A 23,283-nucleotide genomic window follows, 5' to 3' on the forward strand; every position below is an offset into this window, starting at 1 on the left:
CAGAAGAAGGCGACTCCAATGCTGTGTGTCATGTTAACTTCTTGGGCTGTGTCCTTAGATGGGGACCTAGCATTTCCTGATGGTGAAATGGGCGCAAGATAGAAGGAGGGGGTTTTAATGGTGATGCATTTTCTCTTAAGTTATTTTTCTCTGTGGTGCTGTCTTCCTTCCCTCCATGCGGAAATCTCCCCACCTGCTGGGGTGGGGCCTCAGGAGGATATTGGGGGATGCGCGGGCTCAGTGGCTCCCAGGGCAACTCTGGAGCCAGTGCCTCTGGGTTGCAGCTCAGGCTTTGCCACCTCCCAGCTGTGTGACCTTGAGCACGTCCTCTGTGCCGGGGGATACAATGTGTAGAGTGATGTTGATGAGGACAGGGGCGCTATCTACCTGGTTAGGGATGCTGTCAGAATTCACTGATGCCCAGGACCACTTGGAGCATGTCTGGCTTCGGCACCTCGACATCCAGCCTGACTCAGACCCTCTCCAGGTACAGATTCAAGGGAATTTCAGCCACTTCACCTGGTGATAAAAAAAATCATGTGTGATGACTGCTGTAGACCCCAGGAACAGGAAAGCTCTTGGATGTTCCCCCACTGCTCTCAACCTTGCCTTCAAAATGTCGCCAGGTCTCAAAGAATTCTGAAATTAGGTGCTTTCAAAGACTACTTCTTTTCTGTCAGGATCATTTTCTGATCCGAGACACCATCTCCTTATGACATCTATCAGCTTCATTTTTACCTTCATCATATAAGACCCGACCCAAAACCCCTACCTTAGAAATCCTTAAAAATGAACCCCTCTTCTCCCCTGTGCACACTTCATTTTGGTTTTCTTTAGGTTTCTAAAAGGTGATCTTTTATGGAACGAAGTATTCACAACATTTGAAAAATGTCAGTGTTTAAGGTATTTAAAGATAGTGGGGCTGAGTGTGCACCTATTTTGTACTTCTATGCCATTGAATTTGACTTTATTCAACTCTAAAACCCTGTCCTTTCATTCCGTGGAATTCACTTTGTTTTCTGAGTTGTCTATGAATTATGTGAGGAAGGATGGAGGGTTTAAACCCTGGAGCGGTTCAGCCCCCAGGGCTGGCTGCTGTGCCTCTAGTTTGATCCTTCACAATGGTGATCAGATTTCCATCGAGCAGCGAACTTACCAGCTTTGTGTTTAAAAAGAGGAGACAGAATAAGCACAGGCAAGAAGAAAGTGGCATTTTTACTTGCAAATCTACTGTATTTAAGAAAGGTGTAATTTGGTTTAAACCAAGATGGTGTGTATTACAGGTTGAGATTTTAGATAATGATGCTATGACATGGGGAGCTAAATGGAGTTTATTGAAGATCAGTTGATGTTTGGCCAGATGCAGCCTTCTTCCTCCGTGGGAACATGGGCAGGTCTGGGTTCTGAAAACTCGAGAACTTTCAAGTGAAATATGAAGAAAGAACCCACACTTATCTAGCCTTTCCTTCCACTTCTTGCCAGAGAGTGGTGGTTTTTCTTCTCAGAACGAGGCAGAGCACCCCCGTGACCTGGGTGGGAGTTTGCGCTTTTCGTTGACTGGGATGGGGCGTGTGTGTGTGTGTGTGTGTGTGTGTGCGCGCGCGCGCACGCGTGCGCGGCATGTGTGTGGTGGGGTTGGAAATAAACGGGAGGCTTGGCTTTGCCTCTCTCTCGAGTTATCAAATGTACCAGGTAATAAGCGTACAGAGGGGTGGTTAATTTTGTTCGCATAAGTCTATATCATTCATTCATCCTGTTTATTTACACTAATCAGAACTTGAAAGCAAGATTTTCCCACATGATCCGGCTTCTGTTAATCAAGCATTGGCCAAGGACCTGGGAATTTCTCATGACAACACTGAGCAATATTGGGAACTGATTATTATTTTTTTAATATTGTTTTTAGGCTGAAGTCTTGGACCCAAATATAAATTTTAGGGGCACACTTATCCCTGGTGGAAGTCATCTGTATTGATTTTCTCCTTGGTCAGTGCCTTGCCTCTCTTTCCACGATCCCATCAGATAGTTACATAACGATGACAATTCCTGAAAGACACTAACCTTGGCAAGGAAGTCCAGTCTCCAGTCATAACTTCCATCCAATTAGCTACATGACCTTGGACAAATCAGGCTCCCTGCCTGGCCTCATTTTCTTCACCTGAAACTTAGAGACTTTACAATCACTTTATTTTTTTTCAACTCGAAGCATATTTTCTGATAATGACCAGAAAATTGGATTAATGAAATACTTCTCTCTCTAAGGACTAGAACAATTCCGAACATCATGTTAATTAAAGACAGTCGCTGGGCAAGCTTCAAGGAAACATGCTTATACGTTTGCATATACAATACAGTGCACATAGCTCCCCAGACCACATATCCAGAGAATCATGCCCAAAGATTCAAGACTAACCATAATATGTTCATACTTTCGGTCAACCTGGTAAAATGAAAACACACAGCTGTTATCAACATAAACACGGACAGAAAAATAACCCAACAATAGGAGAAACTCTATTGACATAAGAGTTTTTAGTTGATTCCAATTTATTTGAAGACGAGGCATTGAACATAGCGGTTGGAACAAAAATATAGCAGTGTAATCGTTGACAAAAGGGACAGCTCTGATCTTCTCGCAGCTGGCACAAACTCTTGGCTGTTTCCCTCATATTTTTGACGCTGTTCTGCTCCATCAACCATCTCCTCTCTGGTTTCCTTGTGACTAGTGAACTGTACGCATAGAGCAGTGGATCTGGTCCGGTGGGATGGTGGTCTGCGACGTTCCGGTACCTCCTTTCATGGGCTGATCTTTTCCTGGTCTCACGAGCATCGTGCTTTAACCATCTGAGCTAAAGTGACATAGAACTTGATATAATGCAAGAGGTATTTGAAACAATAAGAGAGACAAAAATCATCCTGAAAGTGTCTGATAACAATTCTTTCTTTTTTTTTTTCATGCCTTTAGCGACAAGGAGCTGGGGCAACCAATGGAAAAGACAAGACCTCTGGTGAAAATGGTAAGACCCCATGAATAGTCCAACTACTTACTTTTTTCCCGTCTGTAGCCTTGGGCATGTGGCAGGTGCGAATCATAACTTCCATCCTAATCGGCTACTATATACGTCTGCACTTTGGTTTGGAGTGGATTTTAGCAACTCAAAGTAAGCACCCGTGGTCTGGTTTTACAAAGAAAACTGAGCTAAATGCAGTGATGAGAGCACTTTCCCTCCCAAAGGAGGACTCCCAATTTGGGCAACATGATTACAATGCAAATATTGTTCTCTGCTTTCTTCATTAGGTTTGGTGAGAATCATCCGAGTTGTTGTGAGGATAAAATGAGATCAAATGAGAGAAGAGCTTTGAAAACTGTGAAGGGCTCAACTTCACAGGAAAGGAGGGTTAAAACTCGCTTCGCTCTCCCTCATACACAGAACGCGGTGCTGGGCCAGGGGAGGTCCTGGATCACGGCAGGGATTCACCAGCAGATAACAATAATAGCAGAGACCAGAGCATTTGCCTCCTTGATTCCAGTCTCCACCTCAGCCTTAAATTGTAGGAATGAGCATTAAATTTTATGGATGGGGAAACAGACTGGGAACAGAAGAGCTGGGATATGGCCAGGAAAGAGACAGAGCTGGGAGGAAGCCCAGCTCCCCAGCTTTAGCGGTCGTGATAGAGGGTGACTGGTCATAATAAAAAATCGCCAAGTAAGCACCGAGGGTTAGTTATGGTTCTGGTGAGGTTAGGTTCTGGGTGTTCCTACTTTTTCTTAGTTACAAAATGACTACACCTTTTATGGAAAACTACTCCTGCCTCCTGCTGGATGGAATTTAGGCTGGTGTTCATCCAACTGTGGATAATGCCAGTCTCAAATACCAGCTGTAAACATTCCTTAGAGCCCCGAAAACCACTTAGGGTCCTCAGTCATGAGTCTGAGTGCGGCCTGAACAAGACTAAGGTACTAGAATCTTTCTCTGTGGTGCGCTCATCTGGGGCCTTGCTGACTCAGCTGCCTGTTTGGCACCATCGTACTGGACAGGGTCTGTGTGGTGGTGACCGCTGGGATGAAATGGTCATTATATTAATAAGCAGAGGGGTTGGTGCTCAAGAATGTCCTGATCAGACCTGGGGGTTTGGGGAGGGTGGGGGAGGAAATAAATTCTTTCATAAGCCTTTCACGACGCCCACGGCTTTTCTCATCTTCTCTGTGTGGGTTGTGGTGGGGGTGGGTTATTAGCAAGGAGGTCAGGAAGCAGAGAGGAGCAAAGTGAGAGCTGCTCAAACAGAGAAGGAAGGGCTGCCACACGGGTGCTTCCCGGTTTGCCGGGTTCACGGATTCATATCCATCTCATCATTGGAGTTCACTTCCATGGAATCTGCCAACCTTGGAATCATTGAATTTAGAGTCAAAAGGCTTCTCAGAGATTCCTTTGTGCAGCAGTTCTCAAACATTTTCCTCTCACAACTTCTTTCCATTCTTAAAAATTCTTAAAGACCCCTAAGAACTTCCGTTTTTGTTGGCTATATCTGTTGATGGTTCCCCCATTAGGAATTAAAATGGAGAAATTGTTAAAGGGTTTACTTATTCATTCATTAACAATAAAGTGACAAACCTATGACATGTTAACATAAATAACATTTTAAAAATAAAAAGTAATGATATTTTCCAAGGCAGAAAAAAAAAATTTAGTGGAAGAGTTTTGTATTTTTGCAAATCGCTTTAATGTCTGGCTTCATGGAAGATGGCTGCTTCTCCATTCAATCTGTTGTAATATCACGTGTTGTGTAGCCTCTAGAAAATTCTATGAGCAGATGAGATTTTAAAAAGCTACTAATACCTTAGTACCATTAAAAAATAATTTTGATTTTGTGGGCTCCCTCAAAGGAAGGAAGTGCCCCCAGGGTACCTGGTCCACACTTTGAGAACTGCTGCTCTAGGTAACTCCCAGGTCATACAGGAGGAGCCTGGAGTCTGAGATCAAGCAGAGTGGTGACCAAGGCAGGACTAGGTCCTTTGTGCTTGATGCCTCTGCAGCGCTGTTTTCCCCTGGCATCCACGGGTCCTTCAAAGCAAGTCTACACGCTCTGCTTTGCACCAGAGGGAATTACCAGCTGTTATAGAAGACACTACTTTCTGCTATTCTAAGGCATGAAATTTCCTTCAGATAAAAATTGATCCACTCTAGTGAAAATTGCGTGTGCCTTTTCTGGAGGTATAAAAATTAATAGAAAGAAAAAAATTCAAGGTGCTATGGATAAAACTTTTCTTTATGTAATTCTAGATATTAGAGGATACTCATTTTTGAATAGAAGAAGTTAGAGATTATTTGATAGTTATAAAATAAAGGTGCTGTATACATTCAAGTTGTTATTAACATGTTCTGTCTTAATTTCAGATAAAACTGCTCATGTGTGATATACGTACATGGTATTTTTTTTTTAATAGCTACTTTATTTATTTATTTATTTATTTATTTATTTATTTATTTATTTACTTATGGCTGTGTTGGGTCTTTGTTTCTGTGCGAGGGCTTTCTCTAGCTGTGGCAAGCAGGGGCCACTCTTCATCGCGGTGCGTGGGCCTCTCACTATCGTGGCCTCTCTTGTTGCGGAGCACAGGCTCCAGACGCGCAGGCTCAGCAGCTGTGGCTCATGGGTCCAGTCGCTCCACGGCATGTGGGATCCTCCCAGACCAGGGCTCGAACCCGTGTCCCCTGCATTAGCAGGCAGACTCTCAACCACTGCGCCACCAGGGAAGCCCCATACATGGTATTTTATTATAATATTAAGTTTGTGCTTTTGCCTCTAAAGATGGACAAAGACAAAAGTTGATAACAACCCAACAAAGATTGGGGTAAAGATTTCTAGAAGTGGTCTAAAAGGTGTTTTCCTAAAAATCTAAGTTGTGTAATTCCTTATTCTTAAATTCATAATATGAGACGATCATCTTGGAATTTCTGTTTTAACCTAATATTACATTCCATTGAAATTCAGATTATTTTACTCTGTCATCACGGGTATCTAGAGAGATCTTTTATCTAATGTATATTTCCTATGAATACAAATGAAGCTGCCTACACATGTGGAAGGAACAGGGCCCCATGAGAGCAGAAATATGAGGCGTAGACTATCAAAATGTTATGAGGTTGGGATAGTAGTCAATTAATTGTAAAATGAACATCCCTCAATTTTGTTAGTTGACTACAAGCCAAAGTGTTCTTATTTCAAATATTATAAATTTATTTGAGGTCTGTAACACAAAGCAATGAAGACTATCGTAGTGAATTATGGATGACTTGAAATTCTAAATTGGATCACAGAAGACACAAGTCAGATACATTAAAACCCCAGCGGGATCTAAAGTCTTGGGCTCTGCTGAAATTTTGTTATATTGAGTATTATCTCAAAAGAGCCATTGGCTTGGGATCTGGATTCTTTTAAGGTTTATTTTTGTGTCATTGTTGTTGTTGCCGTGGTATTTATTGATGTGAAATTTGACATATATCCACCCCGTACTATCCAGAACAACCCTGAAATTGTCCTTATTCTCCAGGACACCAACCTCTGGATACACAACCCAGCAAATCTGGATGTTCCTCATCTCATCTGCAGCGTGAAGACATTTTTTTTCCAGAAATATTAGGGTTGTATTATGTTTTAATTTAAAAAATAAATTCATTAGGATCTTGTTGGTTCAGAGATTTTCATTCTTATATGAACAAAGTACCCTTATGATTTGAGTAGTTTAGGCTGAGGACTTCATTTGTTTCTGGATATAATGCCCTACTTGAGTGAAACAACAGTTGAGACCTTCATTTACAGTTCATCTGCTACATTAAATTCAAACGTTTATAAATACAGGCACTACCATCTGAATCTCGATTAGTCACCAGTAGTCACCAGTTTGGACACAACCAAAAGATTTTTTTGTAAGACAATAATTTCACTGGGTCTCTTGATTTATATCTTGATGGTCATCTTTCAGAGAGACTCTAAGAGTTACATTCCTTTATTGACCTACAAAAATAGGAAAATACTGGAAGTAGAGTGGCTGCTGGGAGACTTCCAATCCGAAAGAAAGATTATAAGTAATAAACTTCTGATGGAGCTTACTTTTCAGAGCTTGGAGGCTTACCAAAGCTAAATTGAATTTCTAAAACTGGAATGGATTTCTTTTGACTTAGTGAACTGTGATGTATTTGTTTCCAAAAGTCTGTCTTTGGAGGTGAGAGGCATGTGGACATACCTGAGTTTGATAAGAGAATTCTCCCCCCCTCCCAATCCAGGCTGTAGGTAAATGCCCAGAAGGAAGGTATCATTCTGAAATACCGTGGGGCTCACCGCCATTGTAGTTTCTTTGAGATGTGAGTAGCCGAGCAAAAACTTAGCACCACTTGAATAGGTGCTTCTTCTTTGGAAAAGAGATCATGGCTTGAGAAATTTCTAGTAGGTGTGGGATTATGCTAGGAGCACCTAAGATTTTGTTTGCTTTGATATGATTATACAATTACTAACAATGAATAAGATCAAATGTTGTACTGGGTACTCTCCTCTCCTTGTTTTGAATAAAACTAAAAATCATAGACATTTAAGTTTATCTCACCTTTGGATTTGAGGGGACACACACACACACACACACACACACACACAGTAATTTTGTTTTTCTGCTATCAAGTAAGTAGAGAGAGAAATTGATTGAGAAGGAAATGCATTCATAGACAAATAGATACATTAACATTTATCTGAGCCTGATTTTTCAAATAAGAAATAAAATTCAAATATTTATTCCCAAAACACTTTACACACCGCCCGCCCCCTTTCCTCCTTGGCTCCAGAGCACCCAGAAGACACCCCATTTTTTTCCTGTGGTGTTCTTGATGACCTTTCTATGCCTACGCATCGACTTGGGCAGATTGTCTGGGGTGCATTTAGTCTATCACCTCTCTTTGGTTTGTGGAAGTGTGTGGGGCAAGGTCTTGTGTGCAAGGATGGAAGATCAGCTTGGAATAGAAAGGGACCGCTTTGGGGCCGGGAACAGAAGGGCACTGACTGTGTGCTTACTACCGCACCCAAGAGAGAAGGTCAGTTCTGGCAGGAGGTGCTGCCGGGCTGGTCTGGCTCCTGGGCCCAGGGAGGTTAGGATGGAAGGCAAGGGGGGAAATGCAATTTCCAGAAAGGCCATGGAGGGATCATATCCTGTAACTGCCTGAGGTGGAGACATGACTCGGTTCTGCTTCAAATACCAGGTGGGATAAATCAGAGTCTGAGGCTGGATGGAGAGAATTTGGATGCGTGTCGGTTCTGCAGGCTGCTGTGTGCAGGGATCTGGAAGCCAGGGGGGCTGTGAAGCTCTCCTCTACCCTGAGGATGTAATATGCCAATTCTGCATAAATCTCAGTACGAGTTTAGGTGGAAACTTACTGCACTGAGCCTCTAAGCCCCTTCAAACAGGGAAAATGATAACCTCGAATGTTGAGCTGCCACGGGTCTCAGAAATGTGTAGGTTAAACTTTCAGAGACTGCATCTGGCTGTGGGAAAAGCACCTCCTAAAGTAATCAATCACTAAGGTGTGCAACGATTCCCAGGCCAAGAAGCTCTAAATCGGTTTCCTGTTAGAGCGCTAAAACCTGCATGAAATCTCGAATTCACCTGGACTGATGTATTGTGTGTGCTGCCCTGAACCCCAAGTCACACAGAGCTTTCAAGGTGAAAAATCAAATGGCTCTGGTCTCTGTCAGGGGTCGCTTGGCCCTTTCTCCCCTTCTTTTTCTGCATTTGAAGTAACCAGAAAAAAAAATTCAAAACAAGAATGGATGAAATACGAACACGGCTTCCAAATACTATTAGCAGGACGTGCCCTTTGTGTTATTGGCTCTGAACTCTCTAAAGAATCTCTGTTCCGGAAGGAAGATATGGATACACAAGTTTGCTTCTGATATTGATCCAGATGGGGAAGGAATGAAATTGGAATTGCTTATGAAGCCAGGGTTTTAAATCAGGGTATCCACACACACCTGGTCAATGGGTAACATCGTTCAACAAGTGAATCGATTCTTTGTGAAGGTTATTTTAGGGATTAGTGCTGACAGGGAACTTATTACTGCCAATCTTAGTTACACGGGTGATTTCCCCGCTTCAGGCTGAGCATTATAATAATGTCAATGCGCTAGTAATACCTTGGATAAATACGATGCTTCTAATTCACTGTCCTTGGAGTAAACATGCTTGAAGCATTGTTAATAGACGTGGAGCTTTTTACATGCTCCTGGTTATAATTCTCTATGGCTGTAGGTGTTTGCATAGTTTAAAATGCTCTCACACACAACCAATTCTGTGGCAGACTTGGGAGGTGGGTAGGGGAGGTGATGTCAGGCCAAGTTCCTTGAGAAGTCAGGTGATAGGCCCCAAGGTCACATAAATCACAGGAAAGACAGCAGGTCATCTGGCCTGCCGTCTAAACACACCAGCTTGTCCCCAAGTTCGCTCTCTGGTGAGTTCTCCTTGACCAGGAGTCTTGGGTGTAAACTGGCCACTGGGGTGGGCTGTGGTCTGAGCCCATAGAACTGAAGGAAGTTAACAGACTTACACCTTGGCCAGGCTGGAAACCATAGTCTCATCAGCACCATCATTTCATCAGTTTAGTTAACTGTTCTCTGGCAAAGAGGTGTGATCACAGACTAATTACAGGGACAGCCCTGCTAATTTTCAAAACTAAAAAACTGAAGCAATATTCTAATTTGTAGGCTTATCTTTATTTCCTCTTCCCTTCCCTCCTCTCTTCCTGTCTTTTTGAGATTATATGTTAGACAGCTTTAGACCAACTGAAGATAGAATTTTGTATCATATGGAGAAGGCCCATATGCTTTAGCGAAAATAATGAAGTTATAAATTATAACTAATTAAAAGAATTGCCACTCAAGATCTTTTTAAGCCTATGAAGTAGCTTGTTCCAGGAAAATGATAATCCGTCTATCCTTTGCCCCAATCAGGAGATAGGAGTATTTCCTATTCTGCTTATCAATTATCTGTATGGACGTAATACGTCTCAAGTGCTTGAATATGTTTTGCTCTTTTAAGTAGGTGATACATTCATAATTTTATTTATAGAATTAATTTGCACAGCCAACAGCTTTTCAGAAGAGGGAAACAACTAGAATTTCAGCCTGAGCTACATTTCAGCCTAAGCTAAGATGGTTGAAATGTGTAGGGTTCCTATCAGTAGGTGTATCTGTGATTACAAAGGCATGTAGAAATCCTTTTGGGCAACAGAGTGAGCTGAATTGTCTTCAGAGACTGGACCTCCTCTTAGGCTGGACCTGCTCTCTTATCTGAGTTGTGCAGGAAAAGGAAATCTCCGTGTCTCTGTGATCATCTCCTGGCATCCTTAGAGCAACCACAGAACTCAGTCAGACCCGAGGGCAGAAGTCTCCCTGGGTCTCACCAGAAAGTTCTCTGCCAGCGATTCTAGAACGTCATTTTGGGGTGAGCACTGGGGGACTGATGTGAGTTTCTGTAAAATCCACACAACACGATTGATTGGTTTCGTCCAACATTCTTAATCAGTAATGAGTTGGAGCTTCCAATCAATAGTAATTAATTGCCAAGATTTGGCTCTGAATTCAGACGATTCAGTCAAGAAATGGTGCTATTTCACTCCGAGTACAATTTTTTATTCTCTCCTAAGTGGGCCCCTCGTGCTCAGGAAGTGACCACTTTTCACTAACTTCGGCAAGCTGAGAACAGGCTGGCTCTGAGTCCTCTTTTAAAAAAAATTTTAAATTGAAGTATAACTACTCTACAATATTACATAAGTTACAGGTGTACAATAGCAATGGACATTTTTAAAGGTTATACTCCATTTATAGTTATTAGAAAATATTGGCTGTATTCCCCGTGTTGTACAGTATACCCTTGTAGCTTTTTTTACACCTAGTAGTTTGAACCTCTTACTCCCCTATCCCTATATTACCCCTCCCCCCTTCCTCTCCCCACTGGTTACCACTAGTTTGTTCTCTATATCTGTGACTTCTTTTTTGTTACATTCGCTAGTTTGTTGTATTTTTTTAGATTCCATGTATAAGTGGTGTCATAGAGTATTTTTTTGTCTTTCTCTGTCTGACTCATTTCACTCAGCATAACACCCTCCAAGTCCATCACTGTTGCTGCAAATGGCAAAATTTCATTCTTTTTTATGGCTGAATAGTATTCCAGTGTGTGTGTGTGTGTGTGTGTGTGTGTGTGTGTATCTCACATCTTCTTGATCTGGAATCCTCTTCTTAAGAGTGACTTCAAAATGTGATAGTGGGTTTTTAGCCCTGCGCTAAAAGCTAGTCTAGCAGACCAGCTGCATCAATGTAGCTTTGCCTCACAGAGGGCAGGTGCCTCCCACTTTGGGGGGGGAGACAGGAGAACAAAGGCCGTGGATCACCACACAATGGAGTTTGTCTCGAGGTTGGCATGACGTCACCCAGCCACAGGCTCTAGAAGACAAGCCCCTATAAGCTTATCCTCAGCTGTTCTCTGATTGCTGCCTCTTTACATCTTTGGCTCTCTGCAAAGGACAGGGCCGGCTGTATCAGTTGTAGGATCCAGGGAATATTGAAAGCATGGGCTCCTTCTTAAAAATTATTAAGCAGATCATTCAGTCAAGCCCTGGCTCTTCCGAGTGAGGGTCCCTGCACATGTTGCCTGCCGTGCAGCCGGCCTGAGGGGTGCCACGTACAAGCTCCTTTTTAAAAACAATTCAATATGTATCATTCATTTCACAATACGTTTTTTTCCAGCAGTTTCTAAATGCTACCCTGGTTTAAGCATAGCAGATAGATAATGGGAACTTTTTAGTATGAAAACTGATTTGCATCTAATTAATCTTCCAAGCCAGGGGTGTAAAACTTCCCTTCTCTTTATATGTTTCCTTACCTTTTAATGGCCTTGGTGAATATTGCTGGATCACTTTGCATATTGGTTGTGACTCTATATGATTTCTGGTTTGGGTTCTGACTTTGAAGAGGATTAAAGATGGCTACAGAGTCTTCGGCTGGTGGAGAGGGAGTTCTAAATCCCCTCCTCTTGCTTTGGGGCAGCTGGGACTCCTCAGGCCAATAGCATACAGCAGGGGGGAGGCCTGTGAGTTTCCGGGCTGGGGCCTTAGGAAACTGGCAGCTTCTGCTTTTTCTCTCTGGGAATATTTGCTGTGGGAGAAGCCAGTTGCCACTTAAGAAGTCCTGCTACCTTAAACCATCAGGCTGTGAGGAAGCCCAGCTAGCTCGTGGGACAGCCATTTGGAGAGATGGCCACCCAGCCAGTGACTGTGTCAGCTCTCCCCACCCGGCTGGCAGATGTGTGGGTGAAGGTCCTCGGGTGACCCCAGCCCCAGGGCCTTCTGGCTGCAACCGTGTGGGAGTCTCCGTCCAAGAGAAGCTCAGCTGAGCTTGCCAACCTACAGAACTGGGAGGAAGAATACTCAGGTCTTGTGCCTAAGCTGCTCATTTGGAGTGATTCATTCCCCAGGAATAGTTAACTGGGACACGCGTAACTCTCTCAGCTTTGCTAACCCATCGGTTGCTTCTCCTTCACTCACCCCGCCCTCCTTCAAGTACATCCTGGATCATTTTCTTTGCTGGTTAGTATAGCATCCTTTCAGGATACAGACCTTTGGGTCTTTAATAACCAGAAAAGAGATGCTGCAAAACACTCTGGACTCTAGCTTGGTTTTGCTCATTCTTTCATTCACCCATTTATTCAGGAAATATTTGCTAAGCGCCTAATATAAGTTGGAGATGGTACTCAGAGCTGGGGATGCGATACTTTAGAAAAGCAATGCTGGGAGAGTGAGGTCGGACGTCCTTAGTAACGAATGTATCAGTCATGGTCCTGGGAGGAACTAGAGGGCACCTTCCATGTGAGTAATTCGAGGAGAGTTAACTCCCAAGCGACCATTTGCAAAGGTGCGTGCAGGGTTTAGGGAAACCCACAAAGAACAGTGTAGCACCTCAGACTAGAAACCGCAGGGCCTGCAGGGAAGCAACAGAATCCAGAGAGGGTGCTGTGTGCAGAAGCAGCCTGACAGGGGCTGTGGTCTTCTGTTGAAGGACATAGCTAAGCCTCGGGCAATTTTGCAAACTTCTAGGGTTGCCAGATTCAGCAAATAAAAATACAGAATGCCCAGTTAAATTTCAATGTCAGATAAGCAAAAAAAAAAAAAAAAAAAAGTATAAGTATATATCCCATGGAATATTTGGAGCATACTTATACTAAACTTTTTTGTTGTTGTTTATCTGAAATTCAGATTGAACTGAACAGTCTGTATTGTATCTGACAACCCTAGCAGGGAAGGAGGCAAGGGAATAAATACCCAGATCTCGTTCTGTCTGTCTTCTGATTGCCTGTAGGATGACCCTTGGGATGAATCCAACCAAAGCCACAGCACAATGATTAGGGAAAGGGTGGAGAGTGAATCAGGAGGGGCGAGAGGTGAGAATTTCCTTGCATCTTACCCCAGCACTTCTCCGACTGGGCTGTGGGCCAGGTCCCCCGTGCCCCTCTCAGTCTTCCCTAATTAAAAATGTAGCCTGTTATACGGTAAGTGATTGCAGCTTTACAAAGACAGAGCAGGAGTAATTTTTGTACCCAAATTCTGGATCGGTTTCAGGAAAAAAAAAAAAAAGGAAAGAAAAGAAAAGCAGTCCATCAATATCATCCTTTTATTTTAACTGCGGTGTTGTTGGTTGGCTTAATAATTTTAAAAGAAGGAAAACTGTCAGACCTTTTGGGAAAGATGACATATCTGACATTCTTAGAGCAATTAGGCTGTCCCTGTAAAGGTTAATGTGTGCTCACACAGTCAATTTTAGCCTCCCAGCCCAACTCGGGTGTCATTCAAGGGTCAAGGGAGGTGGCCGGAGATGGGGGGTGCTTACTGGGAATGCAGCCAGGACGGGGATGAGGGTGTCCGCCTCTCAGTCCAGTCTGAAGGGAAACCCTGATGGAGACAGGCCAGCCAGGAAAGGGGGTGGGGGGCAGAGCAGGCCTGGATCCCCCCTGAAGTCAGGGTTATTGGGGCAGTAGGGAGAGGACAGCAGCTTACAGCCTCCTGGGGTTTGGGGCCACCAGGGCCCACATAGGGATGGGGCATGGCCAGGCCCCCTCCAGTGAACTGGGGCTGGAAACCACACAGTTTCCAGAAAAACTGCTTTCAGTGTGTGTGTGGGATCTACTGTGTCTGTGGATAACGCAGCCAGCCGCCCTGGCCACCAGAAAGGTGAGAGAAGGGGGGCTGCCAGGACTCCAGGTGTCCCCCGGGAGGCCTGGACAAACTGCCGTCTGGCCTGGGGCAGGGGTATTGATCTGGGATGGACGGCACCGTGCTCTCCCAGCCAGCGCTGCAGATTAGAGATGCTAACCTTTGCCTTCACTGTCCTGGGGGGGCATGAAAGAGCAGATTTGCTTTCATTTTGGTCCCTCTTGGATCCCTGGGTCCCAGAACTTTGAATTAAACTTCAAACTTGTGACTGTGAGATCAGCTGCTTAGAAGAATATGAGAAATGACCATCTCTTTTAATTAAGTACAAACCAGAACCCAAATCTTCATCCCCCTCCCCTTTCCCACGCAACCAGGGAGATTGTTCTTTCAGGCCCCACGGTGAAGATATTTCCCAAAGAAATGAGGATTTGAGCCCCTTTAATATAAGCCAGACTTTGAAACTTCAAGAGGGAAGAAGATTAACCAATACTGTGGGATCATTGAATTGAAAAGATAATTATTTATAGACTTCACTTTTTCCAGCATGAAGGTGAAGGAATATTTATTATTATGATTTACAGAAATTGCCACTTATGAGTGAGAAGGCCAATTATTTGCATATTACTAGATTTAATTTAATAAGACAATAAAAAATTATATTTTTCTTGAAGATTACCCCCTTTCTCTCAAAAAGCGAACTAAAGAATAGATGCTTCTTATCAACCCGCTGGGATGCTTTTGGGTTCTTGCTACGGCTATCCTGTTCCAGCTGCCACTTTCCTTCTTCCTGTTGGGATCTGGAATTGAGTCGACCAATGATCAGCTGAAATATGTATTGATTCGACAGAGCCAGACCTGGGGGGCCGCAGGGGAAGGACGGGAAATGGGCAGATGACGAGATGGCCTTCCTCACAGTATTTATGAGAACACTCCTTCCAGTAACTTATGATTATGCGAAATGGAAGCTTGCTGCTATTTTTGTGCTTGGCAAGTGGCTTCTTCAATCTCTCCAAAGCACATTCCTCTCTCTCTACCCTTCCCCCCGTCCCAGACCCTGAAGATAATTGAAAAATTGTACTGTGCTCTGGCATTCATTTGGAAAGCAAAATCTTCTCGGATGTCAGAGCGATGCTTTCGTGGCTTTGGTGCTGATGCGAGGGAAGTCACTCTCCCTTTAGACTCGTCCAATCACAGTCAGCTCACAGAGCCAAGCATCCTGCATGGCAGGGCCCATTTCCCACACCACAGTCATCACTGACTGTGCTCATCACAGTGAGATGAGGCTTCTCGTCTCTGGCCTTTCTTAGGCTTCAGGGTTTCAGAGATTCAAGGCAAACATGAACCTCTTGGCAGTTTGAATTGATGTGCACTCACCAAAAGTTCAATTTCCCACCAGCCCATAAAGACCTGGTTTTTATAGTGAGCTTTAAAGATGGGCTGGGTCATCAGACGCAGCCCATGGCGATGCCTGTTGTAGATGACAGTGCATTTTCTGGCCGCCTAAAGCGCTCTAAATGTTCCTCCCAGGTAGTCGCGCTCACTAATTGTTTCCTAGGAATTTCAAAAGGAATAGAGAAATGTTTAGCATCAAATTTTTGCTGGGTCTATCCATGGAAGAGCTGACACCACACCTGCCTCCTCTGCAGGGCTTTTCCCGTTTCAGTCGATTGCTTGTAAGGTTCTTTACTTTTTAGCCATTCCCCTGATTGCAGAGCTTCTGAGCCTGCTCGGCTGCATGGTCTGGCCTGAAAACCCCTTCTGAGTCTCAGTTTTCTTGTGAAGGGAGTGGGGGAAGGGTGAATCCTCAAAGTTTCTCGTCCCTGCCATTCTGTGGTTTGGCCATTTGCTGGTGGTTCACTCACAGTGAATCATTTCACTTTTTTGGTCCCCATGTCCTCTTTGTGGGACGATGGTCTCTTGGGACCCTTGTCTAATTTGGCCACTTTCTGATTCTGTCTCTTTTCTGTACACATCGAGGGAATGTTGCCGGTGAGTCCAAAGAAGAAATGAGATGCTATTTCTTGCTGGAAGCAAGAGAGGGGAAAGAAAGTACAGTGGACAGAATCTGAATCGGATTGTCATTGGCTGTGAACATGTGATAACTAACATTAACTATTTCAACAAAATGGGTGAAAATGGAAAAATACGGCCTTTTATCTGGACAAACTGCATTTCCGAACATGGCTTATTTCCGTGGATGTTTCTGTGGTGTTCATTCAGGTTGACAACGAGGCTGCCCTGTTGGGGACCGGCCTCCAGGTGAGGACAGGTGTAGACAACAAGAGCCCATGCATGAAAGGGACACAAAGAGGTGGGTCGCCTCCTAGGGCGAAAACGGGAACACCTGTGCACATAAAGAGGTTTGCTGTCAGTGCTCCCTTAACCCCTAAAATTAAATTGTTACTGTGATTTTGCAGCCAGAAGGTATTCCAATTTTCTTTTGAAACTTTATAACCATTTCCCTTGTGGGCCCAGGCAATGCCACCGGGTGCCCTGAATCATTGGAATGGTATGTGAGGTTGTCAGTGGGGTACCCTCCCCAGCCCCATGGCAATTGAATATTGAGTTGCAGCTACTTCTGAAAAATGTCTCACTTGCATTTTCTATCAATCGAACCCATTGACATCTTAAATGACAGCAAGGCGTGCAGGAACGGCACTATAATTTTGAAATCATGAGCTAGATTAGCATAGGGAAGGCTAGCATAGGGTCTTCAAAGACATTGTGAGCGAGCTGCAGATAAGATGTTCAGTCTTTTTCTGTTCACACACCTCAAAGGTGAACAAAACAAACCAAAAATCTTGCCAATTACATATCTGGGCTGGAAGCAGCCTGCTAGGTTGGCCATTCACAGCTGGCAAAATAGAAGTCCCTGCTGTGTAGTTTTTCAGTTCAGCTTAAAATGACTTTAGTGAAAGGTCAGATGCTATGGCTCTGGGGAGCGCTTTGTTCTCGAACAGACTGATGTTAGACTTTTTCTCCCCCTAGCATTCTATCTAAATTGGTTTCTCTCATCAGTTCCTTGTCGTCAGCCTCTACTTAATGCTCCCTTGAGCTGCTGCCACCAAAAATGGATATTTTATCACTGCTTCCATTTTTAATCTAGACAGTAATGCTTCTACTACCTCCGTTGATAATTAGAATGCTTCAAGGGACAATATTTTCACGCCAGTCCTTTGAAAAATTACGTTATTAAAAATGTATTTCAAAATTAAATACTTTTTGATTATGTTGCCTGACACTGGAAATTGTTTTCTTTTTGGAATTCTTGTAATAAAAATATTCTGCTTTATTTTTGGTCTGTAAGAACTTCTGGATGGGGGGGAGGGGTCAGATGGTCTGTCTGTACAAAGTTCAAGGCCTTGCTTTCCTGTCACAGGATCACATAAAGCCCTGGTTAAGCAGGGCTCGTGGGACCGAGCGCAGCCCACATCTGGATTCTTCCCAGGTGTTCTTCACCTGAACCAGTAGAGAGGACTCTGGAGCTTTAGCACATTTCCACTTACCTGGGAAAGCACTTCTTATTCATTTCTTCTTCTTGGGATTACTCGTCAGAACATTATTATTAAATAATGCTTAAAACTAAAACCCAAACTCTACTGTGAGCTAGTCCTCCCGAATCTGAGACGCTCTGTGTGATTGAGCTACCTCGCCCAGAAATCACATCACTTTATTCTTCCTTGGGTGTTTGATTTTATTCTCTTTTTACAAATATGTGAACCCATCTTCCTGGTAAGTAGAATAACAAAGCCCAAAGCTTAAAATGACTCACGTCTAAAAAGCTCTTTCCAACAAATCAGCAAGCACTTGGTCATGGGCTTTTAAGATAGTGTCACTTTAAAAAAGCAAACAGAAGTGATGTGTTTTTGCCTGAAACCTACAAAATGGGGTGTGGAAGGAAGACTGACACTGTGGGATCAAGAGACCAGAAGGTGTTGAGTCTAAACCCATGGGCCGGCAGTTGCTGGAGCTGAATGTGCATCTCTGTTGACATGTAAAGACACATTTGTGAACAGAGGCTCATACCTCGATGAAGAGCCCTTCCCTGTCTTAGGACATTTGTGAAGCACAAGGTGCGTCACCAGATGGGGAAATCAATGCGGATGGCAGCCTCGGGTTTAAGATGTTGAGCTGTAATGGATATTTATTGGTCTGGCTGCAGCTGGACCTGGTAGGTACCGAGCTCTGCCTATGCCTCACAGACCTGCTTTCAAAGCTTTGCTCCCAAGGTCAAATTCTATATACACAATGGACACAATTGCCCAATGGTCTTGTGCGTCTAAGAAATCTTGTAATCCCTGAAAACACCTGTCCGCCTGGATTAAAGGCGCAGGGCTGAAGAGCTGGAGCGGGATGTGTCAGGGGAGAGAGCGCACCGCCTTGCTCAGCTGCTGGCGGGGGGTCCAGGAAGGATGCAGAAGCACCTGTGACGCTGCTGGAGAAAGGCCTCTCTAATCTGTCAGTGCCTGCCGCAGAGAGCAAAGGGGAGGAAAAGAGAACCCCGGTCCCAGAGTCTGAAAACAGCTTTGGTCCCTGTCTGGTGTCCATGTGATGATTTTCCAACCCACAATGCTGTTTGCTTTCCACGTCATTCACAAAGCTTGGCTAATTTCACGAGAACCCTAAGGCTTGTCCTGCCTTTGTCTTCATCAGCTTTTCTCCTCCAGCACGGAGTTCTGGAATGCATTCCATCTGCCTTAGCACCTACCTTCCCCCCACCCTTTTTTTTCTTTTTTCACTATTTATTTTATATTGGAGTATAGTTGATTAATAATGTTGCGTTAGTTTCAGGTGTACCACAAAGTGATTCAGTTATACATACCCATGTATCCATTCTTTTTCAAATTCTTTTCTCATTTAGGTTATTACGGAATACTGAGCAGAGTTCCCTGTGCTATACAGTAGGCCCTTGTTGGTTATCTATTTTAAATATAGCAGTGTGTACGTCAATCCCAAACTCCTTTAACTATCCCTTCTCCCCACCATTCCCCCCTGGTAACCATAAGTTCCTTCTCTAAGTCTGTGAGTCTGTTTCTGTTTTGTGAATAAGTTCATTTGTATCAATTTTTCTTTTTTAGATTCTGCATATGTGATATCATACTATGTTTCTTTTTCTCTGTCTGACTTACTTCACTCAGTATGAAGATCTCTAGGTCCATCCATGTTGCTGCAAATGGCATTATTTCATTCTTTTTTATGGCTGAGTAATATTCCATTGTATATATGTACCACATCTTCTTTATTCATTCATCTGTCGATCGACATTTAGGTTGCTTCCATGTCTTGGCTACTGTTTACAGCACTGCAATGAACACTGAGGTGCATGTATCCTTTCCGACCATGTTTTTCTCAGGGTATGTGCCCAGAAGTGGGATTGCAGGGTCATATGGTAGCTCTGTTTTTAGTTTCTTAAGGAACCTCCATACTGTTTTCCATAGTGGCTGTACCAATTTACATTCCCATCAACAGTGCAAAAGGGTTCCCTTCTCTTCACACCCTCTCCAGCATTTATCGTTTGTGGATTTTTTGATGATAGCCATTCTGACTTGTGTGAGATGATACCTACCTTTCCCCTTTAAATCAAATTTAGAAGTTTGGTAGGTGATACCTACCTTTCCCCTTTAAATCAAATCTAGAATGATGGAGTGAGGGGAGTTAGAAATTCAATGGGGTCAAGTGAGGTTTTTTAGTATTAATTAGGTGCATTAATGCTGCTTTGAAGCTACTTGAACATGTCCTGTGATTATGATTGCATGTGACTTTTCTTCCTATTTCAAACTGGGGAACTTTAGAAAATTCTCTATATTGGTGAAATCTTCAGAGTTTAATCCTTTAAAGCTGGTATTTTGAAGTTTAGACGCTGGGGCAAAAGTGAGTCTGAGAAGGTTCCATCCTTCTGAAATGGTAAAACCAGGTAACACAAATGAAAGAAAAACCCTCCAATTATTTCAAAGCTCTGAAAGGAAGAGGAAAAAATGGACCTGAAGCAGAATGGAAGGAGCGGGCCAAAACCTGGTTGGGGATAAATGCCTTCCTAGGAGCTCCACCTAGCTCATGTTCATTTCCTAAATTTTCAAGCACTTGAAAAGCTACACACTTTCAAAAGCCAGAAGGAGAAGGGTGTGGTGAGAGAAGCTGACGCCCCACGAGGAGAAAAGAAGAGATGAAGCAGGGAAACCTGAGAGTGATGGTTGGCAAAGGTTACTGGATGTGCAGGCAATATTTCTGTAAAAAAGAAAACCCTGAGGTTTTAAAAGTATTAAGTGCTATAAAGAAATGGCCAGCTGTATCATAAATTGGACAGATGTATATATCAGAAGAACAAGCATGTAGTTAAGTGAAGACAATGAAGCCATACTATGCACAGGGATGTGTATTTGAATTTGCTATCAGCTTGAAACAAAATGCTTTTAAATGAACTATACCCTTATAATGACATATGTGTAAGTAGATGAGATTTATCTATAAGAAGCTGAAACCCTAAAATGACAATGGCTTAAACAAAAACGTTTATTCCTCTCTCATACAAAAGGAGTCTAGAGGTAGGTAGTTGAGGGCAGTCAGGATAATTTCAAGGAACATCAAGCATCTGTATTACTGTTTTGCCATCCTTAGCATAAGGCTTATGGTCCAAAATAGTTGCCCGAGCACCAGCCGTTTCATCTGCATTCCAGCTAGTAGGAAGCAGATAGGAATAAGTAAAAAGGGCAAAGGGTTAGCTTTCTTTTAATGAGATCTCTTTCTTTCTACCCACATTGCACTGATCAGAACCTAGGTCACCCAACAGTAAGGAGGATAAAAAGCTTACTCTGGGTAACCATGTGCCCAGCACCAAATCAGGGGTTTTATAACTAAGAAAAAGGGGGTCAATAGAGGCAAGAAATCAACTAGGCCACAACACATTTCTACTAGTGGAGTTTCTTGAGCACTTACATACCTGGCTGGCTTGCGTGGAGGGCAGGTCTAAGGTGTTAGATGACTCGTAAGTTCTCCATATTCCCCTTATCCTTAATAAGCTTGAAGTCTTCAGAGTGTGAAGGAGGGAAAACTGTGGCTTTTTCTGAGAGGTCTGCTGTTAAGTAAGTTAGCTGCTGATTCCTGGGAAGGAATTTTCACCACGTACTCCGAAGAGGAAAGAAACATCTGACGTGTTATCCTCGTGTCCGACAGGGTTCTTATTTACCTACTTTCATTCAAGTTATTCTCCAGCACATACTAAAGAATTTTCTATGCAAATAAAATGAAAGCCTGCTATCTGATGTCATCCCTTTCCTTACACAACTCCCCGCTCCTCCCACAGCCCCACGTAAGCTAGGTGTGCCTGTAGGAAGGAGATGCTGGCACAGACAGCAGAATCCACTCTTGCTAGATTCAGCCAAAAGGGGTTTATTACAGGTTATCGGTGCCTTGCAGAATCTCTGGGAGGCAGAGAACCCAGCCCTGGCTGTACACAGCCAGGAACAATGCATATGGAAACACTCAACCACACAGCAAGTTCTTCCAGCAGAAGCCCCGCTACTGTTGCTGCTGCCCGGCCCTTGGCACAGGGCACAGGATGCTTGATGTCTGCCGACTGCCTTGGCGAACCCTGTGGATGCCTCTGCCTCCGTGTCTGCTGGACGGGGGCTCTTCCTATGTTTGGTTGCCTCCGCTGGGTTCACTTCTGCCTTCTCAGATCCTGCCACGCTGCACCTGTTGGGCTGGCCCTTCACCTGGGCAGCAGAATTCTGCTCCCAGGACACCTGTGGTGGAGGGAGAAGGTGGAAAGAGAGGGTACTGGGCGACCCAGCCTGTAGGCCCCCATCCGTTACCACCAGGGGTGAACCCTGCATTTGTCATTGCTCTTTACGCATTACAAAGCAGCCAGTGCACACTCTCTTGTAAATGTCTTGAGACAGAAACAAGCCTCGATTCATTATCACCCCCATTGCAAACACAGGGGAGGATGTGAACCTCAGAAAGGCAAATCTGACCACACTCAGTCAGTTGGAACTTGAATTTGAGGCTTCTCTAGCGAAGCTGTTTCTTATCATACCTCTTCGGCCTTTATTTTTTTCCTAGAAAATGTAGGCATTTTGGCTAGTGTCATGGGCTGAATTATATGTCCTAAAATTCATCTGTTGAAACCCTAACCCCTAGTGCTTCAGAATGTGACTATATTTAGAAATATGGCCTTTAAAGAGGCAATGAAGGTAAAATGAGGTCATTAAGGTGGGCCTTAATCCAAGATGCCTGGTGTCCTTATAAGAAGAAATCAGGACACAGGTACACATAGAGGGAAGAGTGTGTGAAGACACAGTGAGAAGATGGCCGTCTACATGCCAGGGAGAGAGGCCTCAGAGGAACCAAGGCTGCTCACACCTTGACCTTGGACTTCCAACCTTCAGGACTAGGAGCCAATAAATGTCTGCTGTGTAAGCTGCACAGTCTGTGGTGGTTTGTTAAGGCAGCCCTAGCAGACTAATACAACTAGGAAACCGATTTTGCCTTTCCAATAGAAAAACTTTTTTCAATGATATTTATATCTTTTTTTGGTTCTCTTCCTAGACTTAATGAGTTTGGGGAAATTTTTGATCTCACCAGTGCTTATTCTTTTCCACTGATTCCCACAGATGTGCACTTATTTGATTACCTAAATGCAACAGCTGTGTAGTCATCTGAGCAAGGTGCATCCAGGTAGGGGCCAGAGGAATGGGATTATGAGAGAGAGAGGCTTTACATTACCAAAGCCCGACGTGAACAGTGGAGGCTGTGGATTTCAGAATGCCTCTATTTTAGGACAAAAGAGGATTTCTGTCTCTTGGAAAAAGCTGTAAGTACCAAAAGTGCACTAACTTGGTAAATGCAAAGTTAGGAGAAATGGGAAATGTGTTTTCATTGGATGCGAGAGAGAACACGGCAGATGCGGAAAGCCACCCCCTTGCCCGCCGCCGCTAATGCCTGACCCTGCTCATTAATCTCTGCCGCTTAGCAGAGACCTGGAAAATTGCAATTCTCCGCACTAGCAGCCTCCATTCAATAAATCCTGAGCCAGCGGGCA

At 43.7% G+C, this 23,283-nt stretch overlaps 1 protein-coding gene across 1 annotated transcript in view; it reads left to right on the plus strand.

Moving 5' to 3' along the window:
* The first annotated feature begins 397 nt into the window (after positions 1 to 397).
* The window catches only part of PCP4 (Purkinje cell protein 4), a 31,730-nt gene continuing 8,844 nt past the window's right edge, over positions 398 to 23,283 (plus strand). The window contains exons 1-2 of the mRNA XM_068545702.1: positions 398 to 487; positions 2,966 to 3,017. Coding sequence (XP_068401803.1) covers positions 398 to 487; positions 2,966 to 3,017 — 142 coding nt within the window. The remainder of the gene's footprint in view (positions 488 to 2,965; positions 3,018 to 23,283) is intronic.

The sequence above is a fragment of the Eschrichtius robustus genome, chromosome 6, assembly GCF_028021215.1.
Source record: "Eschrichtius robustus isolate mEscRob2 chromosome 6, mEscRob2.pri, whole genome shotgun sequence".
In the NCBI taxonomy this organism is placed as follows: Eukaryota; Metazoa; Chordata; class Mammalia; order Artiodactyla; family Eschrichtiidae; genus Eschrichtius; species Eschrichtius robustus.